The sequence below is a fragment of the Microcaecilia unicolor genome, chromosome 4, assembly GCF_901765095.1.
Source record: "Microcaecilia unicolor chromosome 4, aMicUni1.1, whole genome shotgun sequence".
In the NCBI taxonomy this organism is placed as follows: Eukaryota; Metazoa; Chordata; class Amphibia; order Gymnophiona; family Siphonopidae; genus Microcaecilia; species Microcaecilia unicolor.
Genome location: NC_044034.1, coordinates 152,894,929 through 152,918,280, shown reverse-complemented (window position 1 = coordinate 152,918,280; position 23,352 = coordinate 152,894,929). Strand labels below are relative to the sequence as shown.

At 40.2% G+C, this 23,352-nt stretch overlaps 2 protein-coding genes across 4 annotated transcripts in view; one reads left to right on the top strand and one right to left on the bottom strand.

The window, feature by feature from the left end:
- NUP160 (nucleoporin 160) overlaps window positions 1–16,583 on the bottom strand; it is a 121,787-nt gene extending 105,204 nt beyond the window's left edge. The window contains exons 1-4 of the mRNA XM_030200755.1: window positions 16,396–16,583; window positions 12,208–12,316; window positions 9,176–9,386; window positions 7,180–7,402 (exon numbers count right to left, since the gene is read on the bottom strand). Coding sequence (XP_030056615.1) covers window positions 7,180–7,402; window positions 9,176–9,386; window positions 12,208–12,316; window positions 16,396–16,492 — 640 coding nt within the window. The 5' untranslated portion in view covers window positions 16,493–16,583. The remainder of the gene's footprint in view (window positions 1–7,179; window positions 7,403–9,175; window positions 9,387–12,207; window positions 12,317–16,395) is intronic.
- A 6,392-nt stretch (window positions 16,584–22,975) lies between these two features.
- LOC115468775 (golgin subfamily B member 1-like) overlaps window positions 22,976–23,352 on the top strand; it is a 133,054-nt gene continuing 132,677 nt past the window's right edge. Inside the window, exon 1 of one of the 3 annotated variants that reach the window (XM_030200754.1) lies at window positions 22,976–23,168. The gene's annotated coding sequence lies outside the window, so the exon portion shown is untranslated. Of the gene's footprint in view, window positions 23,268–23,352 lie in introns of all 3 variants that reach the window. The other 2 variants (XM_030200751.1, XM_030200753.1) reach the window with 2 other exon arrangements.

The following is a 23,352-nucleotide window of genomic DNA, read 5'->3' as shown; positions in this document are numbered from 1 at the left end:
AAGCGCGGTCGGCGTTGCGGACTATGGGGTGTCCTGATTTGCCGGTGCAGACGCAGCAACCGAAGGAGTCTAATGAGCCTAGAAAAGATTCAGCATGGCAGGTGGTGGTGGAGCACGGAAGGAAGGCCGACAAGCAGGCTTCGTGAGGACCTGGTCTGTCATGTGATGAGGGAGTAACATCCAGCTGAGATAATTGAATATTGTGACAAAACGCAGGACTTGTTGCTTGAATATGGACATTTTGCAGATTAGCATGACTGTTGAAAAGGGGCTTACACTAGGGGCCAGAAGGGGATAGGAAGGGATAAAAGGGAGATGCTACTGGATTTGCGTGGGGTCAGGTTGGTTATTGTATGTGCAGGAGGGGGGGAGTGTGGGGCATGTTGGTGGGAGGGCTTGAAATTGTGGGGTGATACTTAGTATGCAAGAAGGTCTCCATCTGCTGGTTGACAGACCTAACCAGCAAGTAGACTGATCTGTTGGGGACAATAAGGAAACATTCTTTGTTATGATTATGTAACTGTTCCTTTGAATGATCTGTGCCAACGCTGTATACATTTTTTTCCACTATTTTCATGATTCATAAAATATATTTTTAAAATTTGACCTGTGGGGATCACGTGACGCTATGCACAGGAGCGGACGCTAGACGAATTGCTCCTGCCTTCTCCTCAAGAATCGAGTTGAAAAACTCAACCTAAAAGCGTTTGTTTGATTATTATCGATAAGAGGAAGCTTTGGGAAACGATAGAGGACTTACTTATTATCGATTCAGAAGCTAATGGCGACTAAATCAACCAGAAAAGAGAAAGATAAGAACCGGCAGGCTGAGGACAAAATGGCGGCGCCGGCGAGCCCGGGATCCAGCGGTTGGATTCAGCGGTTGGATCCGCATGGGCCGCCGAGATAGTGGGCGAAGTCACGCAAGCTTTGGAAGCTATTTTGGAGAAAAAACTCAGCTCACTAGACACTAAATTAGAATCGCTGCATAACAGTGTAAATCAAATTCAGCTAGAAATGATGACTTACCAACAGCGAGCCAGTGATACTGAAGATCGCGTTGGTACTTTGGAGTCAGAAGTAAATCAGATGAAAAAAACACTTGCCTCTTATGAAGAAAAGCTTGAGGACTTAGAAAACAGATCAAGACGAAATAATCTTCGTATGGTGGGTCTGGCGGAGGGACAAGGAGATCGAGACTTAAGTAGATACTTGGAAACATGGTTGGCAGAGGAACTTGAACTACCGGAGTCTTTGGGCCCGCTGAAAATTGAACGAGCCCACCGCTTAGGCCCAAAGCAGACGGCAGAAGGTAGACCACGTGTGGTAATTGGCAAAATTTTAAACTTTGCCCATAAAAACGCGATTTTGCAGGCCTTAAGGAATGGGAAAGAACTGCACAGTGGAAATCGCAAAGTATTATGTTTTCAAGATTACTCAGCAGCAGTGGCAGCACAAAGGAAAAAGTTTTCGCCAATCTGCTCTGAACTCGTCAACCGGAAAGTTAAATTTGCACTGCTATACCCGGCGAAATTGAGAATTAATCATCACTCGGGAATAAAACTATTTGACTCAGTGGAAGCAGCAAAACTTTTTGTAAAACAGATGGAAAATGGACAATAATGTGGCGATATGATGCGAAGTAATAAAATCTGAGATTGAGAATTATTTGCAGGGGGACTGATCAAGGATAATAGACGTATCAAGAAATTATAAAAAAACCTGCATATAGACTCTAAAGATATGTCCCATTGGGGAAACTAAGCGGGAAGAGTGAATTAAAAGATGAGGTTATATCAAATAGCCAAAGAGAAGATGGTAGAGACTAAGACAGTTGCTGATAAATGTCGTTGGAAATTGGACTATTTTAGTAAACCTCAATAACTGAAGAAAGCATTACCACTTGTCAACCTGGTAAACATAGACAGTAGTAAAAGTGAACTGTTTATCAATGCTTCAGGTATCGTATAAAGAGGGGGAGATAATCTCCCAGATAGTGATTGATATGAAACATACTGAAGAGAAAAGATAGACAATTTAATTGATAAGAAAGCTTAAACGCGGTAAAGAAATGTGTGATAGAATGGATGGGATAGCACGATTGATATATAGACCAATATGGTTAGATGAGGAATGAAAATCTGCAATGTGGAAATGTCAAGGGATGAGTAACACTATAGAAGACAATTATTAAGAGAGGAGAAGGGGGGTCGGAAGTGATCCATTTCCTTAGGGAACAGAAGGGGTAAAGAGGGGGAACTGGGAGGGAACGGGAAGAGGGAGGACATTGGGTTGGGAAAGGGGAGGGGGGGGGGGGGACTAACTCAATTTATATTAAAAGTGAGATTATTACAATTTGTAGAGGACCGATATGTACGAGAGGGAGGCTGGAGGCTGGGCTGGTCTCTCTCAAAAAGAGAAGATGAATCTGATACAGATTGGCGGGACTCTGGAGGGTAAACCATTAAGGTAGCCTCATGGAATGTAGGAGGTATACACTCCCCTATTAAGCGCTCCAAGATTTTGCGACAGCTTAAACGTCTTGGAACAGATATAGCGCTGTTGCAAGAAACGCACTTGTCAGATGCTGAGCACACCAAATTGGCTAAGTGGTGGGTTGCGGACTGTGTGGCAACGGCGGCCTTGGGCCGGAAAGGGGGGGTGGCAATACTTTTTAGAAAAGGCATAGCTGTCCAAGTGCACAAAACGATTAAAGATTCGGAAGGCCGGTTTGTACTCTGCATTGCCACAATAAATAGACAAAAAATAATTTTGGGTAGTATTTACGCTCCTAACACACTGGATTTAAAATTTTATAAAAGATTGCTTAGGCAGATCACTCAACTGGAGCCATTGCCCTTATTGCTGGGAGGTGACTTTAATATGACTTGGGACCCTATAATGGACAGATCACATCCCCCGGCCGATTTAAGGCGGATTAGTACCAGAGGTTTGCCGGATCTATGTACAACACTCGGGCTCATAGATATTTGGAGGACACTGCATCCACTAGACAAAGAATATACCCATCAATCTAGAGCACATGGCACCTCAGCTAGAATTGACTGTTTGCTAGCTTCCCACACTTTATTAACAGATATTACTGAGGCACATATAGAACCTTGTGTTATATCGGATCATTCAGTGATTAGAATGTGCTGGAGAGGGGGAGGGGAGGAAGAGAAGTTAAATAGTTGGACGTTTCCAGTCTACTTGTTTAGAGACCCACGATTTGGGGAATATTTACGGGCTAAATGGACTGAATATAAGCACTTTAACGAGGGTACGGTTGACAGTTCCACCAGTTTTTGGGAAGCCGCGAAAGCAGTATTAAGAGGGGAGATAATAAGTTATGTGTCACAATATAAACGCGCGCGTGATAGGGAAATTGTGCGGCTAGAAAAGAGACTAATTAAGTTGAATAGACAATATGGGCTAACCCCATGTAGTAAGATTAGACAAGAGGTGATAGAACTACAAACAACTTTGAACTCCCTGATACATGATAGAGAAATGAAATCTCAAGCCTATTATCGCTTTCAGTTATATAAGCATGGAAATAAAGGAGGCAAATTTCTAGCTAGACTTATAGCATCTAAATATTCATCTAAAAATGTAACAGCTATTAAAAACAAAGAGGGGAATTATCTTCACACTAATAAAGAGATTAGATCAGCGTTCCAGACATTTTACCAAAGCCTTTATAAGGCGTCGGAACAAGAAGGACTACCGGGTGAGCTATTTTTAGATGGGGTTCAGACCCCTAAACTACAAGATAGGGATAGTACTCAACTAAATGCAAAAATTAGTGCTGAAGAGGTGACATGGGTAATAACCCAAAGTAAAATGGGTAAGGCCCCGGATGGGTATAAAGCAGAATTTTATAAGTTGATAGGTGATTCGGTGGTCCCAACTTTGGTCAAGGTGTTTAATGAATGGATGGAGAATGGTAGGATGCCAGACCAATTAAATTTGGCTAGGATAGTTGTGTTTCCTAAGCCTAAAAGAGATGAAAAACTGGTAACCTCCTATAGACCTATTTCATTAATTAATCAGGAAGCAAAATTATTTGCAAAAATTCTAGCAAATAGATTGGGGCGAGTGCTACCTCATCTTATTCACACAGCTCAGGTGGGGTTCGTACAAGGTAGATCAGTTTCCAAAAATCTGAGGAGTATTCTGGCAGCATTAGAAGGTTTGGGCCACTCCCAGGCACAAGCATTAATGATAAGTTTCGATGCTGAGAAAGCATTTGATAGAGTGGAGTGGCCCTTCCTATACTCTGTGCTGGAAAGATATGGATTTCAGGGTAGATTTGTACAGGCGATCAGGGCATTGTATCACCATCCTAGAGCACAGGTGATGGTGAATGGGAATATATCGGAGGAGATCCAGATTAGTAGAGGTACTAGACAAGGGTGTCCACTCTCACCTCTACTTTTTGCACTGCAGTTGGACCCCTTAATTAGAGACATATATGAGTGTGCGGCGATTCCTGGGGTACAACTTAAAAACCAGGAATTTAAGCTTGCCGCGTTTGCAGATGACCTAATGATGGTTATTACAAAACCGAAGGAGACCCTGTACAATCTACTAGAGTTAATTCAAGAATATGGAGATTACTCGGGCTTTAAACTAAACATAGACAAATCTGAAGCTCTTGGGATAAACTTAGACATTCGGGCCCATTGGCCGGAAGGATTTCCTTTGAAACGAATGAGCAAGTCTTTTACATATTTAGGGATTCAATTACCGGCTAAATTGAAGGAGCTTTATACTTTAAATGTCACAAACATGCTGGAACAGACAACTCAACAGTTGGATTCATGGGGCAGTTTAACACTATCTTTGATGGGGAGGATTAGTCTTATCAAAATGGTGATATTGCCAAGATGGCTAAACACATTACAGGTACTGCCCATAGTGTTATTGCAAAAAGATATCAAGCGTTTATATCGATTGATATCTAGATTCTGCTGGGCAAAAAAACGGGCTAAGATGCAGCTGAAACATATGTTGGGGGGATGGAGGCAAGGAGGCCTGGGAATACCTAACATAAAGTTTTATAATATGGCATGCCTCCTGCGTCAAACACGAGATTGGCTATACCAAACCCAGGAACACACACCTCTAGAGATGGAGGAAGCGTTATATAGTCCATATCATGGGATAACATTAGCACATTTACAGAAAAAGGAGATACCGCATAGACTTAGACAAAATGTTCTGATGTTGTCACTCAGAGCAGCGTGGAGATTCTTAGGGGAACTATTGGGGGGAGATTCAAGAGTAACTGAGTATCTAAACATCAAGGGAAATCCGTCTTTCGTGCCCGGGCTGGAAAATAAAACATTTGATAGGTGGGCACAGGAAGGTATTACTTGTATAGCTGATGTACTGGGAGAGAGAGGGGACATACTGCCATTGTCACAGCTATTGGCTCAGAGGGAGCAGGTCTGGGGTGATGTATACGCGCATTGTCAACTTAAACATTATGTACAAACATTAGATAAAACAGCATTGCAGTGTAAACTGGGCAACAAAATTAAAAAATTCTTTGATGAAATATCTGAAAATGCCCCATCTATATCCCAGATACATCGGAAGTTGTGGGAGCTGGCTCCGTTGAAGGAGATAACCACGGTTAGACAGAGATGGGAAAAAGATATGAGCTGCAATTTGGAATCATGGGATATTACCGCGCAGATAAAAAATATACCAAGAATAATTGGAGGCGCAGATTATAGGGAATGAGCGTATAGAATAATTTACAGAGCTTATTTTACCCAAGTACAACTATATAAATCAGGGGGCATAGAGACAGCGCTCTGTTTGAAATGTAATAGACATGACAATACTTTATACCATGCGCTATGGGGATGTGTAGTACTACAGAGATATTGGAGACAAATAGTTACTTACCTGTCTCATGTTTTGGGTAGTAGAATAGACATGAATCCACGACAGTTGATATTAGATTTGAAAGATGAACCTTTAAGACTCAATGCTGATAAAACATTATTATATCGAAAGTTATGTCTGGTGGCGAAAAAATGTATTATGCAACATTGGACTGTAGCCAGTTCACCACCTTATTGGCACTGGCGTAACAGGGTGCATCAATTGTTAGTGTGGGAGGCGAAAGAAGTTAAAGGACAGTACAAAAGGAAAATACGGTTTCTTAAAACATGGGGTAGCTACCTGGAAAAAATGACACAGAGAGGCCGAAGTTTGGTCATTAACACTTTATAAAAGAACCTTACATCACTACAATATTGGGATATATTAATATGAGTTAGTCAAGAGGGGTGGGGGGGGGGTAGAAGGGAAGAGTGGGAGGGGGGCGTAGGAAAGGGGATAGAGGAATAAGAGGTTTTGAATTACATTGGAGTGGTAAGCTGATCACTTCACATCACGGAATAATAATGGTTGATTTACAATTGTACAGTTGCCAAAGCAAAAGTTGTGTTATATTGTTGATATGTTATGACTCCTTTTTAACAATTGTGGACAAATAACGATGTAGGGTGGGGAGGGGGTGGGGGGGGGGGAACAGAAAAAATGGGATTCAGTGAATGAAGCAGATACAATGTTATTGCAATGCTGATTGGAAAACTGAACTTTGTTGTATGAAGCCTTCAAGTTGCATTGTATTGTGCCTTGCGATAATAAAAAAGTTTAAACATAAAATTTGACCTGTGGACCCTCACTTTTTGTATTTAACAGATTCAATGTTAATCTTGGTCATAAACACTACTGTTCATGTACAAAACTAAAAGGATGTCCGGGTACATAGACACAGTGACTTTCATCACCACATTCCAAAATACTGAGGTAATCTATATCTATATCTCTTTTTTAGTTTTATTAGTACAACGCCAAGACTATTTGACTGTAGTTCAAAACTCTTAAACAGAAATCTCTAATTAAATAGAAGAAAAGCCATATTACAAAGTAAAAAAAAAAAAAAAAAAAAAAAAAAAAGACTATCAGCTGAATGCTGAAGATACAAGATGAGTGAAAGCAACTTGCTTCATGAGATCTGAAGTATATGAAATTAGGTGCTACCTGGAGGCAGTACCTGAACACATGATATAAATCAAACTCTGAAGCCAAGTTACTATGAAAATGTAAAAAGTAAAAGATGTTGTTTTCACAGTTAGATTCAAGTCCACTTACCAGACACATCAACAGGAGGCATCTTGAGAATTAGAATTCCCCCTGAGGCTGATGGAAGTGCGAAGACTGTCTCACCGTCACTGCTTAGCCAAGCCGCGGAGGCAGTAGAAGTGGGTGCCAGTCCAGGGATTGAAGGAATCACATAATAGTTTGAGGGGTCCCTAAAATTATATTTTCCAATATCTGTAAATATTGACTGAATATGACTCTCTGTTATGAGTTCCTACAAAGAAAACAAATGAAAAAAAAAAAAGAACACGAATTAAGAATAGGCATGCTTCTAAATTTTTGCTCAGTTTTAAGTTAAAAACAAACAGCAATTTTATTTCTAGTAAAAATCCAGATCTCAAGAAGTAACCCAAACATTAAATGTTTGAATGGATACTTCTTTGGCAAACCCAATGACTCCAGTGGCAAACATGTCCCACATGAGCATGTGTATGTCAAAACTTTGTAATGGAATTTTTTAAATAGGGACAAACACAAATTCTATCACTAAATTTATGGCCTTGCTGATCCTTACAGGACACATCATTAATGAACTTACCCTCCCCCCACCTGTCGCTGTAGTAAACTCTCAATTTTAAATGCAAGTGCTCTTTCTCTCTGCTTCTAATACACTTCTATCCTGATCTCTATCAGGCAGATCAAATGCACACTCCCAAAAAGCACGTCCCTCAAGCCTCAATCTTGTTTCTCAAAAAGATATACCATACAGCTCAACATTCAGTGTAAGTTGTTTATGTTTCAACGATTTTTATTGATGAGTTCACATGGTAAACAAATCCATATCAATCAATATAAAACTGAGAACAAATAATTCTATCGCAAATTAATAAGCCTGAGATTTCTATCATCAAAGTTTTTCAATCTTGTCTCCTTATATTTTTGTAAATGTGTACTTGTACAATTATAGGACAATTGCATAACTATTAACAATAAACTTTTATCTTAAACTCTAATAATTATGTCCCGTGTATAACTCTGTGTGCTATCCCAACAGTGTGTGCAGGCGAATCCTCAATGTATTCTATCAAAGGATTGCTCTCCTGGCTAATAATACACATGTCCCTCCAATTTCCATGGAATATAACCCTCCCCAAATCAGTGTAAGTTGTTTGTTTGGATTTCATTCTCACTTTTTCACTGATGGCACAACATGAGTTACATTTCACTACAGAAGGCTCTCACAGGGCTTGCAATTTAAGTCTGTACCTGAAGCAATGGAGAATGAAGTGACTGCTTAAGGTCATAAGGAGCACCAGAAGGATTTGCATCTTGGCTTCATAGTTTTTTGGCCTGCTAGTCTAACCATTAAGCTAATACTACTCCACTCTCCAACAGGTTGACCTAGGCTTTTGGCACAATAGCAAAACAACCCTAAATACATGTTTTCTTATGAGGGTTTTGAAACGGTAAAAATGCTCATAAACCAAATTGATGGCAGCTTAGATTCCAAACAGATTAGCATGGACAGCTTTCAGACTCCCCAAATTTAAGTCAAGCTGGAATGACACAAACAATATACTCACAGCTCATCTGAATTTATTAAGAATCAATATGACTACTTCAAAAAAACAGAAGAAAAAGATAACAGGGATAAATTAGCAGATTATGAACAGTTTTAGCAATGTGTTTTTCAGAAGAAAAAAAAAAAAAAAACTTTTCTGCTCTTAGTACTATTGCTGGCAAAGAACGTTCTGTCTGGTAATGGCTTTTGCTTTGTAAATGACCTCTGTAAACAGTCCTAAAACTGTAGTAGGTTTCATGTTTGAAAAGATAGCCCCAAAGTAAGACTGGCTGTATTTCAACCCAATCAATTATATAAACCTCTAACGTTTCTAGCATAAATAACCGAATTCTATGGTATTCGTAAAACCACTCTTTACAGAAGAGAAAATCTACTGGATAAATAACCTAAAAGAGCAAAAAGACAGCAGTCAAAAAGAGATTAAAGCCAGATTAAGAGAAACCATATCAAACCTCAGTTACTTACACTTCTGTACATACGAGAAGGATGTGGCAGCACAAATCTGTGAACCGTCTGATTGGTTAATATCATGATGATCACATGACTTTGTGTTTCACAGACATGAACCCCTCCTGGTAAAATACTACAGTTCACAATTTTGAGGCGAACAGCATTATTTAAGAGATTAATGTCCAGAGACTCTTCCACCAGCTCCAAGGTATCACCCGAGGAGATCCTTACAAAAAACAAAAAAACAAAGAAAACTTGCTGAAGCTATTATCATTTGTAAGCAAGGAGAAATTAGGTCTTACCTACTAATTTGCTTTCCTTTAGTTCCTCTAGACTGGTACAGATGGGTTTTTGCACTCCTACCAGCAATGATACACAAACTGATTAAACCCAGTGCATTTTGTCTAGCAAAAAAGGTGCTGATACTCAAATACCAGGCCACCCTTCAGGGGTGGAGTGATCATTGAGGGACTCACCCCACTACAGCCAGGACCCCTGCAACCAGTCATAGAATCTATGACAAGGCAGAATTTGTATGTAGAGCCTGAGCACTTTCATTAACATACGAGAACCATGGGTCAAGTTTAGCAGACAATGGAAAAGGTGCAGGTACTCAGTACCCCCAAGTACCCCCTCAAAAAAAGCCCTGGATAAACCTATAAATGAACTGTGTAGTCCCCTGAAAGTAAGTCCTCGAATAGCCAAGTAGAATCACTGAAGAGGAGAAAAGAAAAAAGCAGCACTACTCCCAAACTAGATTGCAACATGAACTGCCAACAAGGTTCAAACAAAACTGTCTGCTGTCGCCCAGCATTGTAATGACTACTAGCACTGACGGGTCATCAAACAAAACTGACCCCTTGAGGTAAGTACCTCGTATTGTTACTCTTCTCTCATTTGTTGTTTACTGCACCTTCAAAAAAAGAAAAACCACAGTGTACTCGGACCTGTTACGTAAAAACAGCCAACCACCAACTCCTTGTCCATCGTCTGGGGAACTTCCTGTGGAGCCTCCTCAAATTTTAAAACAGAAGAAACCCGAGCTCCTCCCAATGGAAAATATGGACCACCGAGGCGTCCTCCCCAGGAGGCAAGTCCTCCATCCAAATCTCAGCTTATAAACCATGCTCTAGTTCTAAAACCTTCTTGTCTGCCCATTCTGATCTCCTCCGACTGAGGAGAGGCACAATCCAAAAAAAACCTCTACTCTTCTCCACCCACTGCTTCTTAGAGGGAGGGAAAGAGAGCAGGAGGGGACCTGTGCTGACCTGTGTAGAGGCTGAAGAGACTGGTTGTCCTCTATGGAGGCAAAAGGCCCTATACATGGCCAACATAAAGTCAGGGGGATGGAGAAATCCAACCCCCCCCTCCTTCAACACTGAGGGGACATTGATGACTCCTGCCCAGGGCCAGTGGGAGACACAGGCACCAAGCGCGGGGGCTGATTTGAAGCCGTCTCACCGCCCATATAGACCAAGCAGCGACCCGTGGAATCAACAGCCCATGCTGACAGATCACACAGCGCTGGGAACTCAAGTCAACTATTGGAAGCACAATCATCCACGGGAAAAACAAAAAGCCGAAAACCTGTGAAGGAGCACATAGCACAAATCGGCTGGGAAAGGCAGGAGGTTGGTTCTTTAAATCAACTGCTTTTATTTTTTAAACAGACTTTCCAACAAAGGTCAAAAGCCTACTGACAGACCCCTCAGGCTTTCAAGACTGCTTATCTACCAGCAGGCAGAGTATAGCTGGATCCCAAGAAAACTATCCAAGGAAGCAAAGAGGGGGGGAGGGACTCAGCCACCCCGAGTGTAGCACCCTCGGGGTAAAAGAGACCCCCTCTGGCCTTAACCCCTGTCCAACAGCAGAGAAAGAATGGATTGGGGGAGTTTTAAGTTGTTTTATTTTTTAATCTCCTCTGAGCCAAAGCCAGACAAAACCCTAACCAGCAACAAAATTAACCACTACCCAAAGGGCAAAATTAAACAAAAACGGGACTGCACAGGCTTACCACTTCTACTATCTGCTGAGACTAAGAACAGACAGACTTTCAGGAAACTGCAAAGCTCACTTATAGACTTACCTGAAACTCAGTAGTACTCAGTCTCCATTTGCTGGTAGGAGTGTATAACCCATCCGTGCCAGTCTGAGGGACGCTATGGAAGTTTATTTTTCTTCCACTGCTTTTTTTAGGATAGTATTTTATTGCTAATGCTGTTCTTTTGTTTTTATGGCTTTTATTAAAATGTATACAACTTATTGCTGCACATTGCCATTCAAAGGTGTAATGTTTGAGTTCTTCTACAAAGGGCCAGCATCAATGGCCGTGGTGGATTTCATTCTCTGGCTACCCCTAGGCAAGGAGGAGAATCCTTCTAACGTACTGATCAGTTGCGAAGGATAGGGTAAAACGGGGTACCACTTCCAGGACAGGGACGGACTTCCAGCTGCCTTCACTGCCTATGGGAAATCCACCCCGACTGATGCACATTTCAAGACAGCACAGATCTCTCTAACTCTCAGTAGAAAAGTAGTAATGTTAAAGAAGGGAGAAGCAAAGAAACAGTGAAAATATTCTAGATGTCTCCAATATCATCCAGTTTCAAATCTTTGTTGTATATCAAAAAGTGCTAGAAAAAAATTGTGTTTATCCAACTCACATCCGTTTTTGAGAAAATGTTTGCTATACATCCCCGTCAATCTGGCTTAAGGTCTCACCACAGTACAGCGGTAGAGTAGTTCTTTACTTGTATACTTCAGATCATAAAAATATGAGTTTTCAACCTAGATAACTATTCACTAAGGGCTCCTTTTACAAAGTGGCACTGCCAATTAGTGTGCATTGAAAGCTAAGAAGCCCATGGGAACCGAATGGGCTTCTTTGTATTCAGTGCACGCTAATCGGTAGTACCACTTCGTAAAAGGAGCCTTAACATTTTTCCCCATGTTTTTGTCTATAAGTAAAATGCTTACTATATTGGGCCCTTAGTGTTCAGCACAGAAGTAACCCAATTAATATATACAGCAATGCATTGTTAACTCACCAGTGCATGAATCTGTTTCTAGTGATGGAAAGCAACTTGCTGCTTTCAGCATAATAAAATCCCCCAGCACTCTCACTATATTTTACACCTCCAGAAACTGGGCTTACACCTGTGGAAGGTTAAAGTGAAAGAAAATGTATTACACATACTATGTATTATCTTAGATGCACTAACTTTTCAAACCTTATAATTTTATCTAAATGTGTTTGAAAACCACCAAAAAAAATGGAATAGCTTTCTTAATATGGATATCCTTGTGCTGCAGAAAGTTCTCTTCTCATCACTTTTATTTTTATATTTTATTAAGGACACCATGGGGCTCATTTTCAAAGCACTTAGACTTACAAAGTTCCATAAGTTTCTATGTAACTTAGTAAGTCTAAGTGCTTTGAAAATACACCTCCATGTGCACATTACCCATTTTTGTTTTGTAACTTGCTTTCAGCTTATAGCTTTATATATTTCTTGACTAGTTTTCAGGAGTTGCATGCTCAGTGTCTTACTAGATACCTTGCTGCTAAAATTGGGCATGAGCTTTGACACCAAATATGGCCCTCAACCTGTGAAAATCAGTCACTTTCGTAGTAAGCAAGGGCTCTATTCTTTCTGCCTTTAGTTCAAAGATGAATGATTTTATGAAAACCTGCTCTATATCAAATCAATTCTTGTGTACTGCTAATATCACCTTTCTAGGGTTCAGTGCAGTTTACATTCCAGGTGAGACAAAAGCCTTTGTTAGTGTGAGGTACTTATCATTTCTGCATATTATTTTATTGTGAATAGACATTAACAATTAAAACCCACAACAAAGCAAGAACTTGAGGGGGGAAGGTGCATAGGACAACCTCATCCTGTTCACATGTGAATTTCCCATGAGGCTGTAAACTATTAGACCTATATATACGGAATGTCACTACTAGGGCTGTACCAAATAGTTGTATTCGATTCGGCCCCAAATAGTGACACAAATACATTATTCATACTTGTCCGAATAACGATTTAAATTCAAATATTACATTTTACATTGCATTATATTACTGACTTGCTAAACCTCACAGTTCTAAGCAGTTCACAAAAATCAAGGTGTCAGGACAATCCCTGGGAATTACATGGAACCAATGAAGAACAATAACTTACAGTTCTAAACTTCTCCTAACACATGTCTTCCGAATAGTCTTCTTTCTAAATGTAATAAACTGTTGGAGAAATACATCAAATTTTCCAAAATCCTTCCAAAACCTTGCTGCTTGGAAAGCCCACGGTTTCGCAAAAATTGATAATCGCTTCTTTCTTTTGGCAGAAGGAAAGGTAAACATACTTTAACCTACTCTCCCAAGCCTTGAACCAGTTCCAAAACAAAAATTAGATAAAAATAAGCTGGAACAAAACCTTGTAATCCCTTAAACAAAAACAAAATCAAACATGTTTAAAAATGATCCTGGCTTCCACTGGTAACCAATGTAATTTAACATAAAATGGGGATATACTCTCATATTTTGAAAGTTACAAACAAAAAATATCAGACAAACCTGCCATATTCTGCACTGTCTGCAACCTTTTCAGAAGTCTTTTTGCACAACCCAGATATACTATCTTACCTTGACTATTGCAATTCAGTTTAAGAGCTCGATTTAAATGCTCAAATTGATTGAAATACAGAAATTTAGTTTTATCTGTATTCAATTTTAACTTGACAACACATCCAACCTTCCAATAAATTCAAACAAAGGGGAATTCCAGAAACAGCAGCATCAATCCTCAATGGAATGGGGATTAATACTGAAATATCATCTAAATAGATATAATGCAAAAAAAATCATTTCTCTCCAAAAGATGTCCAAGAGATCACAAAATACATTAAATAACACAGGAGAAAGAGGAGATCCCTGCGGTACGCCACAGAGATTGCTCCATTGCTGGGATAATCCATCATTCCATTTAACCCTATAAAATCATTTAGTTAAGAAACTATCAAACCACTTCTGGACATTTTCAGTTATTCCCAATGCACCTACATTCTGCAAGAGGAGAGAATGGTCCACCAAAAACAGATGACAAATCAAATTGAAGCAGTAGTGCACTTTTTCCTTCACTCAGTAGTGACCTTACTTTGTCTAACAAAGAGCTTACCACTGTTTCTGTACTGTAATAGGCTTGAAAGCCTAAAATGAAAGAAGAATATCATATTGCTTCAAATACTGTGACAATTGCATTGTAACAAATCCTTCTAACAACTTTATAAAGCAACGGAATTGAGGCAACAGGCCAATACTTACGGTGTTGATTGTTTTAAATCTTTTAAGATAGGGGTTACAATTATTTCCCCAAGATTATCAGGGAACTTACTCAAAGATAATTGTAAATTAATCTAAGAGAATAGTCCAACCTGAAACAATGATGGTGCCATCTCCATCAAATAAATATGGAGAACAAGGATCTAATGTACGATAAGTTGAGGCATATTTCTTACATAATTTGGAGAAGTCACTTCACTGTGCTAAATCCTACTGAAATAAACACTTGATCGCCAATTTCATGTTGCTTCTTTTATTGTTTATGTTTAAGCTCAATGCCCATTATTCGTATTTGGCAGAATAATATTTATTCTTTGTTATTCAGATGAATAGTAAAATATGCTATTTGGTACAGCTCTAGCACTCATTACTGAAACAGCTAGTGTTATATACCAAATGTACAGATCATGCACTGCTACATGTAAATTATAACAAAGTAAGAGTATACAAACAAAGCCTATAACACCAGGGAAATACATTAAATGTTATTCAGATACAGTGCTCTGTAGACCCAATAAAACATTGACATTTGAGTCCAAAATATTTGGCTGCATTATAAGCAAATCCACAATATACTGGGTGTACAAAACAACAAAAATTTCAACCCTTGACCACATTATAAACAATCCCATTTTAAGGAGTGCACAGTGAATTCAGGGCACAAAATTACGTGTTCTTCAACAGAAACAGTTTGTACCTAAAGCATGTACAATTTCCTTACATTAGCATAACATTTGCTGGTATTAAACTAAAATATGTTCCATTTTTTTTGATGATGATACAGGGATGACTACAAACATGATGTTACTGATCACAAAACTATCTTGCCATTTATTAACTCAGAATACATTAGATCATATATAAAGCCAAAATACTAGGATGGATAAAGGTAACCACTGGAGATGGGGCTTGGAGGAATAAGGGAGCTCTTGAAACATTCACACAAATAATAGTGAGTGCATTGCTTACATGACTCTTAGGTCTACTCCCCTTTGCTCATCACATAAGATTTCCATGCATCACATGAAAAACCATGGTCTCATTATGTCATTTCGTTGCTATAGTTACATTAGAAAAACTAACGGTACCATATGATCTCATTTGGTACTAAATGAGTAATTACAATATTCGGTGCAAATTGTATTACTTCAGTTTTCAACCCATGACAACACGACGTCCTACAACAACTGTTAACTTTTGATGGACACTGTTCGTTCAAAGACTAGCAGAAAAGCAAACACTGACTCTTCAAGCAGTTCAAGATCATCACTGACAATTTCCAGAACCGCGAAAGCTAGATGGTATATTTAATTTCAATAAAATTGTAATTGTAACACACTTGCATACCGGTCTGGAGCCCATACCGAGGGTTGCTACATGCACAAGGTGTGCAGGAAGGTAACGTTCCTCCTTAAACTTAGCATATACAACACCCAGAAAACGGACAGATCTCTTGAACTTGCTTAACAGTATACATTTACCAAGAGCACAATGCAAAGATGACTCTGTCATACCAAAGAGTCACGTAAATCTAGCTGGAAATATATTAAATATACAATCATTAGGTCGCTCAGCTGATCCAGCTTGCTAGAGATCATATTACAAAATCTGAACCGTGCAGTTAGTCTATTTACAAATAACTCACGGCAGAACAAAAATAAAAAGGAAACTTATTTTTTTATAGGGAAACCTTCGTCTAGATTAGAATAACCATTCAGAGCGGACAGCAGTCTGCTGAGACTAGCACCTGAGAACTCCCAGCCCACGAGCACTATCTTCCCTATCTAGGGCAGAGATGCAAGACTGAGGCCAAAGCTGGTTCACAGGCCCCCTACGAGTCCCACCTCGCATAAAGGAGTGGGGGAACAGACAAGGAGAGCCTAGATCATCGCACCTGAGCTGATGCTGAAATCCCGGAACCTGCGGCGCGCTTCGCGCTTAGCCGCGTTCAGTTCCACGAAGCTGCGCTCCATCACCGCTGCGGCCGCCATACTTTACCGCCCCCGCAGTGGCTGCTGGGAGACCGACCCGACCACCAGCGGCTCCACCTTCCCGCCAAACTCTGGTTCAAACTCCTCTGCAGCGCATTCCTTCCCTGGCATGAACACAGCAGAAGAACCAAGGAGGCTGAAGAAAAGCAGGAGTCGGGCTGACGTCAAAACGTTGAAGCCAATTTGCTTAGTCGCTGTTTCCCATCCCCGCGCGCAGTCGTCATCTAGTACACTCAAAACAAAGCAAGCAAATCCATAAGCTGCTGCATCCTCTTTGTCGTTCTTTATTGTTGTTGATAGCATTTTTATTTAATCTCACTTATATTTTGGTGTTGGTTTCATTGGTTGGAGTACTAATTTGTTCTACCTTTTAAATCATTGTGCCATTTGGAGGGGCTGGCTATAGTCATTCCCTGTATTCGTGCCTAGTAAATGGCCACCAAAACAGACATTTTCTACAACATCATGTTATGAGAATCAGGTGCTTAACAATCAAACTTACTATTTATAAGTAGTATTAAAAACAAAAAGATATTCATTAGATTGAGACCTGGGAACATTTAACATCTTTTTCTCCTGTGCCTAGTCAAAAGAAAAAGATGGCATGTGGGAACTTGCGCCTTTTTGTTTTGTGGAATGCAGTGGTATATTATAAAACAAAATGCCATGGCTTTTTTTAATTACTACTATTTCACAGATGTGTATATGCGGATGATGTCACAATATACATACCTTTCAAAAATTACCAATGTAATACAAAACAGCCGAAGCCTAATGGATAGCTGGGCTATGACATTCAAACTAAAACTCAATAAAGAAAAAAACACACACTGCCTTATTCTTTCATCTCAACATTTTACAAACTACCCCACAGCCATACATACCCCGGAACACACTATTTCCAATCTCAGATAACCTGAACATCCTTGGCATTATTATTGACAGCAACCTAATGCTAAAGAACCAAGCCACCACCATTACAAAGAAAATGTTCCACACAATGTGGAAACTCAAATGGGAAACTTTTCGCAACATGATTCAAACAATGGTATTTAACACATGTCGATTACTGCAATGGAGTATATGCAGGTTGCAGGGAACAAATCCTAAGGAAACTACAGACTGCTCAGAATATGGCAGCCAGGCTTATCTATGGAAAATCTAAATTTGAAAGTGCAAAACTCCTCCGTGAAAAACTACACAGGCTACCAATCAAGGAACATATCACTTTCAAGATTTGTATCTTTGTTCACAGAATAATACATGGTCTAGCTCCGAGCTATGTTTGAACTAATTGACTTACCAATTAGAAACACAATTGAAACAGCCAGACGTACTTTTCACTTCCCAAGTTGTAAAAGCCTGAAGTATAAATCAACATACGCACACAGCTCTGGAATTCTCTACCAAAATGCCTGAAATCTACAAATAATCATCTAGAATTCTGAAAATAATAAAAACTCACCTGTTCAAGAACGCATACCCCACAATATCTGACATAAATACTGAATAATTAAATATGGCATTTTAATCAGGAAACGTACAATTTTCAACCCCAATGTATGACCACACCCTAACATTTTGTCTGTATCACCCCAACCTATTTACCGATACTTCTTTACTGTATTTGTCACTGTAATAGTACCCCTATACTGTATTTGTTCACACCGGAGTCTGTAACCACCTCTCTGGAACTATGTAAGACACTTTGAGCCTACTAATAAGTGGGAAACGGTGGGATACAAATGTAACAAACAAACAAATAAATAAATAAATAAATACTGAGATAGGGGCTTCCTTCATGCAGAAGTTCTGTCCAGAAGCAGTCTAAATGTGTCAACATTGTCCATTTCAACACACTATTAGCAGCCAAGTTCATACAAAGTTAATTATGTTCAATGGAAAATAAATCTGTTGGCTCAGGCTGCTTGCTATGTGAATATTACATCACTGTTTCATTATTGATACCAAGTATTACATATTAAGCGCATTTGCTGTTAACTGTTTTCATTCATTTATCCAGTCCGTACATGCACATAGTTTTGCTTTTTAAACCCAAAGGTGAATCCTAAGGGTGAATGAACAATTAGGTATAAACTGTGTTGTTGTTGTTTGTTTGTTTTACTTTAACTTGTTTTGGACTGCTTTGGGTCCTACTGATCTGTACATCTGCTGTCTGCAATTTTGGAAGATAGAAATGAGAAAATACAAATTACATTTTGGATGAACTTAAGTTGTTTACTTTTGCAATGCGTGTATCGATGCCTGTTCTGGTGTATGCATGTGATAATATTTGAATAACTGTCTATACTTATGGCTACGATTTCTTTGAACATGTGGCATAATTACAGACTTTTAAATGCCCAGCTGGGTATATATGGTAATCTCATCTTTGTTAAATGTTTCAGACATATCCATGTACTTGCTCCCATGATATAAGTGAATTCTGTTATTCTGTCTCACTGTTAAAAGAATTAACAAATATACTCACAAATCCCAAGAGATCAAACAGGCTTAAAAACAAACAGGTTTATTTCTTGCAAGGAGACAAAAATCCAACATCAGTCAGGAGGTTGTCTGACTCAACTCCCCCTCCCCCCTCTGCTCTTATAAACGTTTTCCCTACACTGTCTACGTGCAGGTTCACAAAGGAGACATGGAGGGGGATAATTGAACTGGGGTGCCCATCTCTAAGGGCGCCCATCTCTAAGGACGGTCCTGTAAAGGGGCGGGGCAACCCTTATTATCGAAACAAGATGTACGTCCATCTTTCGTTTTGATAATACTGTCGGGAATGCCCAAATCATGAAATGTAGATTGACTTTAGAGATGGTCGTTCCCAGTTTTCGGCGATAATGGAAAGTGAGGATGCCCATTTCAGAAACGACCAAATCCAAGCCATTTGGTTGTGGGAGGAGCCAGCATTTGTAGTGCACTGGTCCCACTAACTGAATGGAAAAAGCCCTTCCCTTACCGATCTGGAAAGGAACGGGCATGCATGAAGGAAATTGCATGCAAATGAGCTGTTAGCTCATTTGCACACGATTTCCTTCCTAAGGAGGGGAAGTGATGTCCAAAATGTGAATGATTGTGAGAAGGACATCCATGCCTGTATGCCTCCAACACCCCCTTTATTTATTTGGATTTTGGATGACAAGTAGCAGCAGTGGGACTTGAACTGGCCACCTCTAGATTGCAAGACCAGTGCTCTAACCACTAGGCCACTCTACCACTCCTCCACTCCACTTCACTCCCTTGAAATGTGGCCATCCCTGTGGGGGGCAGTTGAGGACATTCAAAATGTTTGAAAGAAGGACGTCCACATCTTCGTTATGCCTCCGCTGAGACACACATACCTCCCCCCCAGGGACCTGCATACTGCCCCCCCCCCCCCCACAGGGATGGCCAAATTTTAAGAGTGGCCTAGTGGTTTGAGCACTAGTCTGCAAATCCAGATGGCAAGGACGCCCATCTGTTAACCACACCCCATCCCGCCTTCTGTACACTGCCAACACACCCCCTTGAACTTTGGTCATCCCAGCAACAGAAAGCAGTTGAGGACGCCCCAAATCAGCTTTCAATTATGCCGGATTGGGCGACCTTAGGAGAAGGACACCCATCTCCCAATTTGTGTTGGAAGATGGGCGCCCTTCTCCTTCAAAAATAAGCAGGATGGTGTCTGCGTATCTGTAATCACAAATACATTTCAAACATGTTACAGTTCTAGACTGTTAGTAAACTAGCTGGCCAAAAAGCATATCTAAGAACATTCAGTTCTACTTGTAATGTACAAGGTCAGAGCTGAACTGTTCCTCTTTTTAGAATCTACATTTATTTAGTAACTAGTAAAACATGTCCGTTTCTGGAGCAAATGAAACGGGCGCTAGCAAGGTTTTCCTCTCGAACCCACCCCTCCCTATCCACCCCTTCGGCGTTGTGAAGCCACTGACCGCCATTGCTCCGCACCTCAACGCACGCCACTTTCATCTCCTGAGTCGTGAAGCCACTGACACCATTGCTCCGCCCTCGATGTCATCACGTTTGACGCAAGGGCAGGGGCCCAGAGACAGTGATTTCGGTGGCTTCACCACCACGAACCCTTCGAACCCGAAGGAAGTGACACTGACGTCAGTGTCCTCAGAACGTTGAGGGTGAGTTTTATTATATACAGTAGGATTGTAAGATGATTAACCCTATATTAACAGAATATTTTCTCTACACTCACTGTATTTCAAATGTAAGCCACACTGAAACTGAGTTTGTTTGGGATAACATGAGAGAAAATGTAAAACAAAACCCCCTTTATCCTCCACATTTTAAGACATTGCTAATGAAAGCAAGTGGCCCTGTTTGCTAGGCCATGCTTGAAGGAGAGAGGGAGTAAAATGGGATTTGATGTACTTCCTTTCTGTGGTTTTTGCAACTACATTCAAGGTGGTTTACATGTACTTATTTGTACCCAGGGTAATGGGGGGTTGGGTGGCTTGCCCAAGGTCACAGGGGGTTGTGGTGGGAATTAAACCCAGTTCCCCTGGACCAAGGTCTATCATGCTAACCACTAGGCTACTCCTCCATTCCATTATATAACCCTTGGATGCAAGACTAGGGACACAAACATACACTTACTTATTAATTAAATATCACAATTCCTCAGTCAGAAAACAACCTTGCAAGGTAGGTAGTGTTCAGAATGAGCTCCTTTTATTATTGACCAGATAGAAGAGATAAGAGTTTTCAGTTTTGGCACAGTATAAGTCAAATATAAGAATAAAATATTAGATTAGGAGGAATAAATTTCATGAGTTGATGTTATGGGAGGCTAGAGCGGCACGTGGCATCCCAAAGAAAAGAAAAGCCTTTATTTCAAATTGGAACAGATATTTACACAGTATCTCACATAAAGCGAGAAGCGCAGTGCTCAATAACCTGCCCCTATTATAAGAGGAGCACAGTGCCAAAAGAAGACCAATATTTTACACTCTGGTAGGAATAGCATGTGCAGAGGTAGAGGTAACTAACCATGATGTTTAGAGAACATTTTAAGCGAGTAGAGGGGGAGGGAGGTTGGGGGGGAGGGGGGTATAGGAGTGGTAAGGGTAATGTTCAATGCACAATAGAGGGACATGTGTATTATTAGATAGGAGAACAATCCTTTGAAGGAGCACATTAAAAGGACCCACCAGTAAATATTGTTGGGATAATACACTGAGTAAAACATGAGTTATAAATATTGGAGTTTCATATAAAAGTTTATTGTTAATAGTTATGCAACTGCACAGTAATTATACATGTACACATTATAGATATAGGAGAAGACAAGAAGGAAGGGATAGGTTGAAAAGTTTGGAAAACATTGGTGATGGACATTTCAGGTTTAGTAATATGTACTAGACTTCGCTGTTATACGATTTATATTGACTGAGATGGACTTGTATACCATGTGACATCATCAATAAAAAATTGTTGAAACATAAGAATAAAATATAAGAAAACCAATTGACTGTGTTAGAGGCTTATAGCCCATTTAGTTATGTTTAAACAAAAGACATCTGCATGAAACAAAATATTTACGTTTATTTTGTCTTATAAATAGACCGTTCACTTGTCTATTAGATTGTAAGCTCTTTGAGCAGGGACTGTCTCTCTTTGTTAAATTGTACAGCGCTGCGTAACCCTAGTAGCGCTCTAGAAATGTTAAGTAGTAGTAGTAATAAAACCACTTGTCCCTGAAATATGCCTAAAAACAGAATAATCCAGTTGTATATCTAAAATGTAAACTTCTACATAACAGATGAAGTGAAGATGTGATTCTATGTGCCCCAATGAAAGGAGAATGTAATTTTACTTCCATTTAATGGCAGTCTATTCTATTCCATCTTGGCTTCTCAATGCAGATTACAACAACATTTAAGATGAACCAGGAAACCCTCACTGAAATGTGACCCTCTCGCACTCGCTGCAATAAATTTTTAAGCTGTTTTAAGAATATTAAATGTTTATTTCACGATATTTATATTTACACATGGGAAGCTTTCAAATACATTTAAAAGCTGTCAAATAAGTAAAAAAGAAAAAAAAATTGTCCTCCACCTTTTAAGGCATTGCTAATCCAACTGGATCAGGTTTATACTTTTTTTTTTTTACTGATTGACCACTCATAAGCAGTCCGTATTTCTAATAATCTTTTGCTTTTGGTTTCAATAGCGTTTGCTATTGTTTTGGGTGAACTAAAAAGGCAGAAAGCTCTGCCTGCCTACTGGCTTCAGCCCGTAATGGACTACATAGACAACACACGCCGCCGCCGTCTCATGTTTTCTTCAACCTCCTTGAGAAGAACCACGCCCACTCCGCGCGGTGCGCCTGTCAGCAAGCCCGAACCCGGAAGGGGCGGGGCAAGCCGTTCTCTTGCGCGTTTGGATGCGTGCTCACGCCAAGCGTCGCTTGTAGTTCTCCCCTCCTCCCCTGCTCTCAGTCTCAGCTGTTCCCATAAACACCTGACAAAAATGTCCGCTGGGTGATACCCCTCTCCCACCCGGTGTAGAAAGCAGCCTGAGCCAAGATAGGGGAGGGGGGTATAAAATAGAAATAACAGCAACAAATAAAGAAAAGCGGCGGCGGCTTTTTCATGAAGAACTGACGGAGAATATCGGGCTTTTCCCCCAGCAGAGCAGCTCAGGTGTGTGAGGAGGAAGACTGAGGACGGTGCTCGAGATCGGCCCAGCCTGCAGTTGGGCAAGTAAAAATACATCTGTCTTGACAAGAATGTACTGTGTCCGTAAGGTTTTTTTTCTCTCTCTCTTTCAGGAGTCTTCTTTCCTAATATACCTTGGGCTTAATAGTAGATCTTCTTCCGAAGAGCT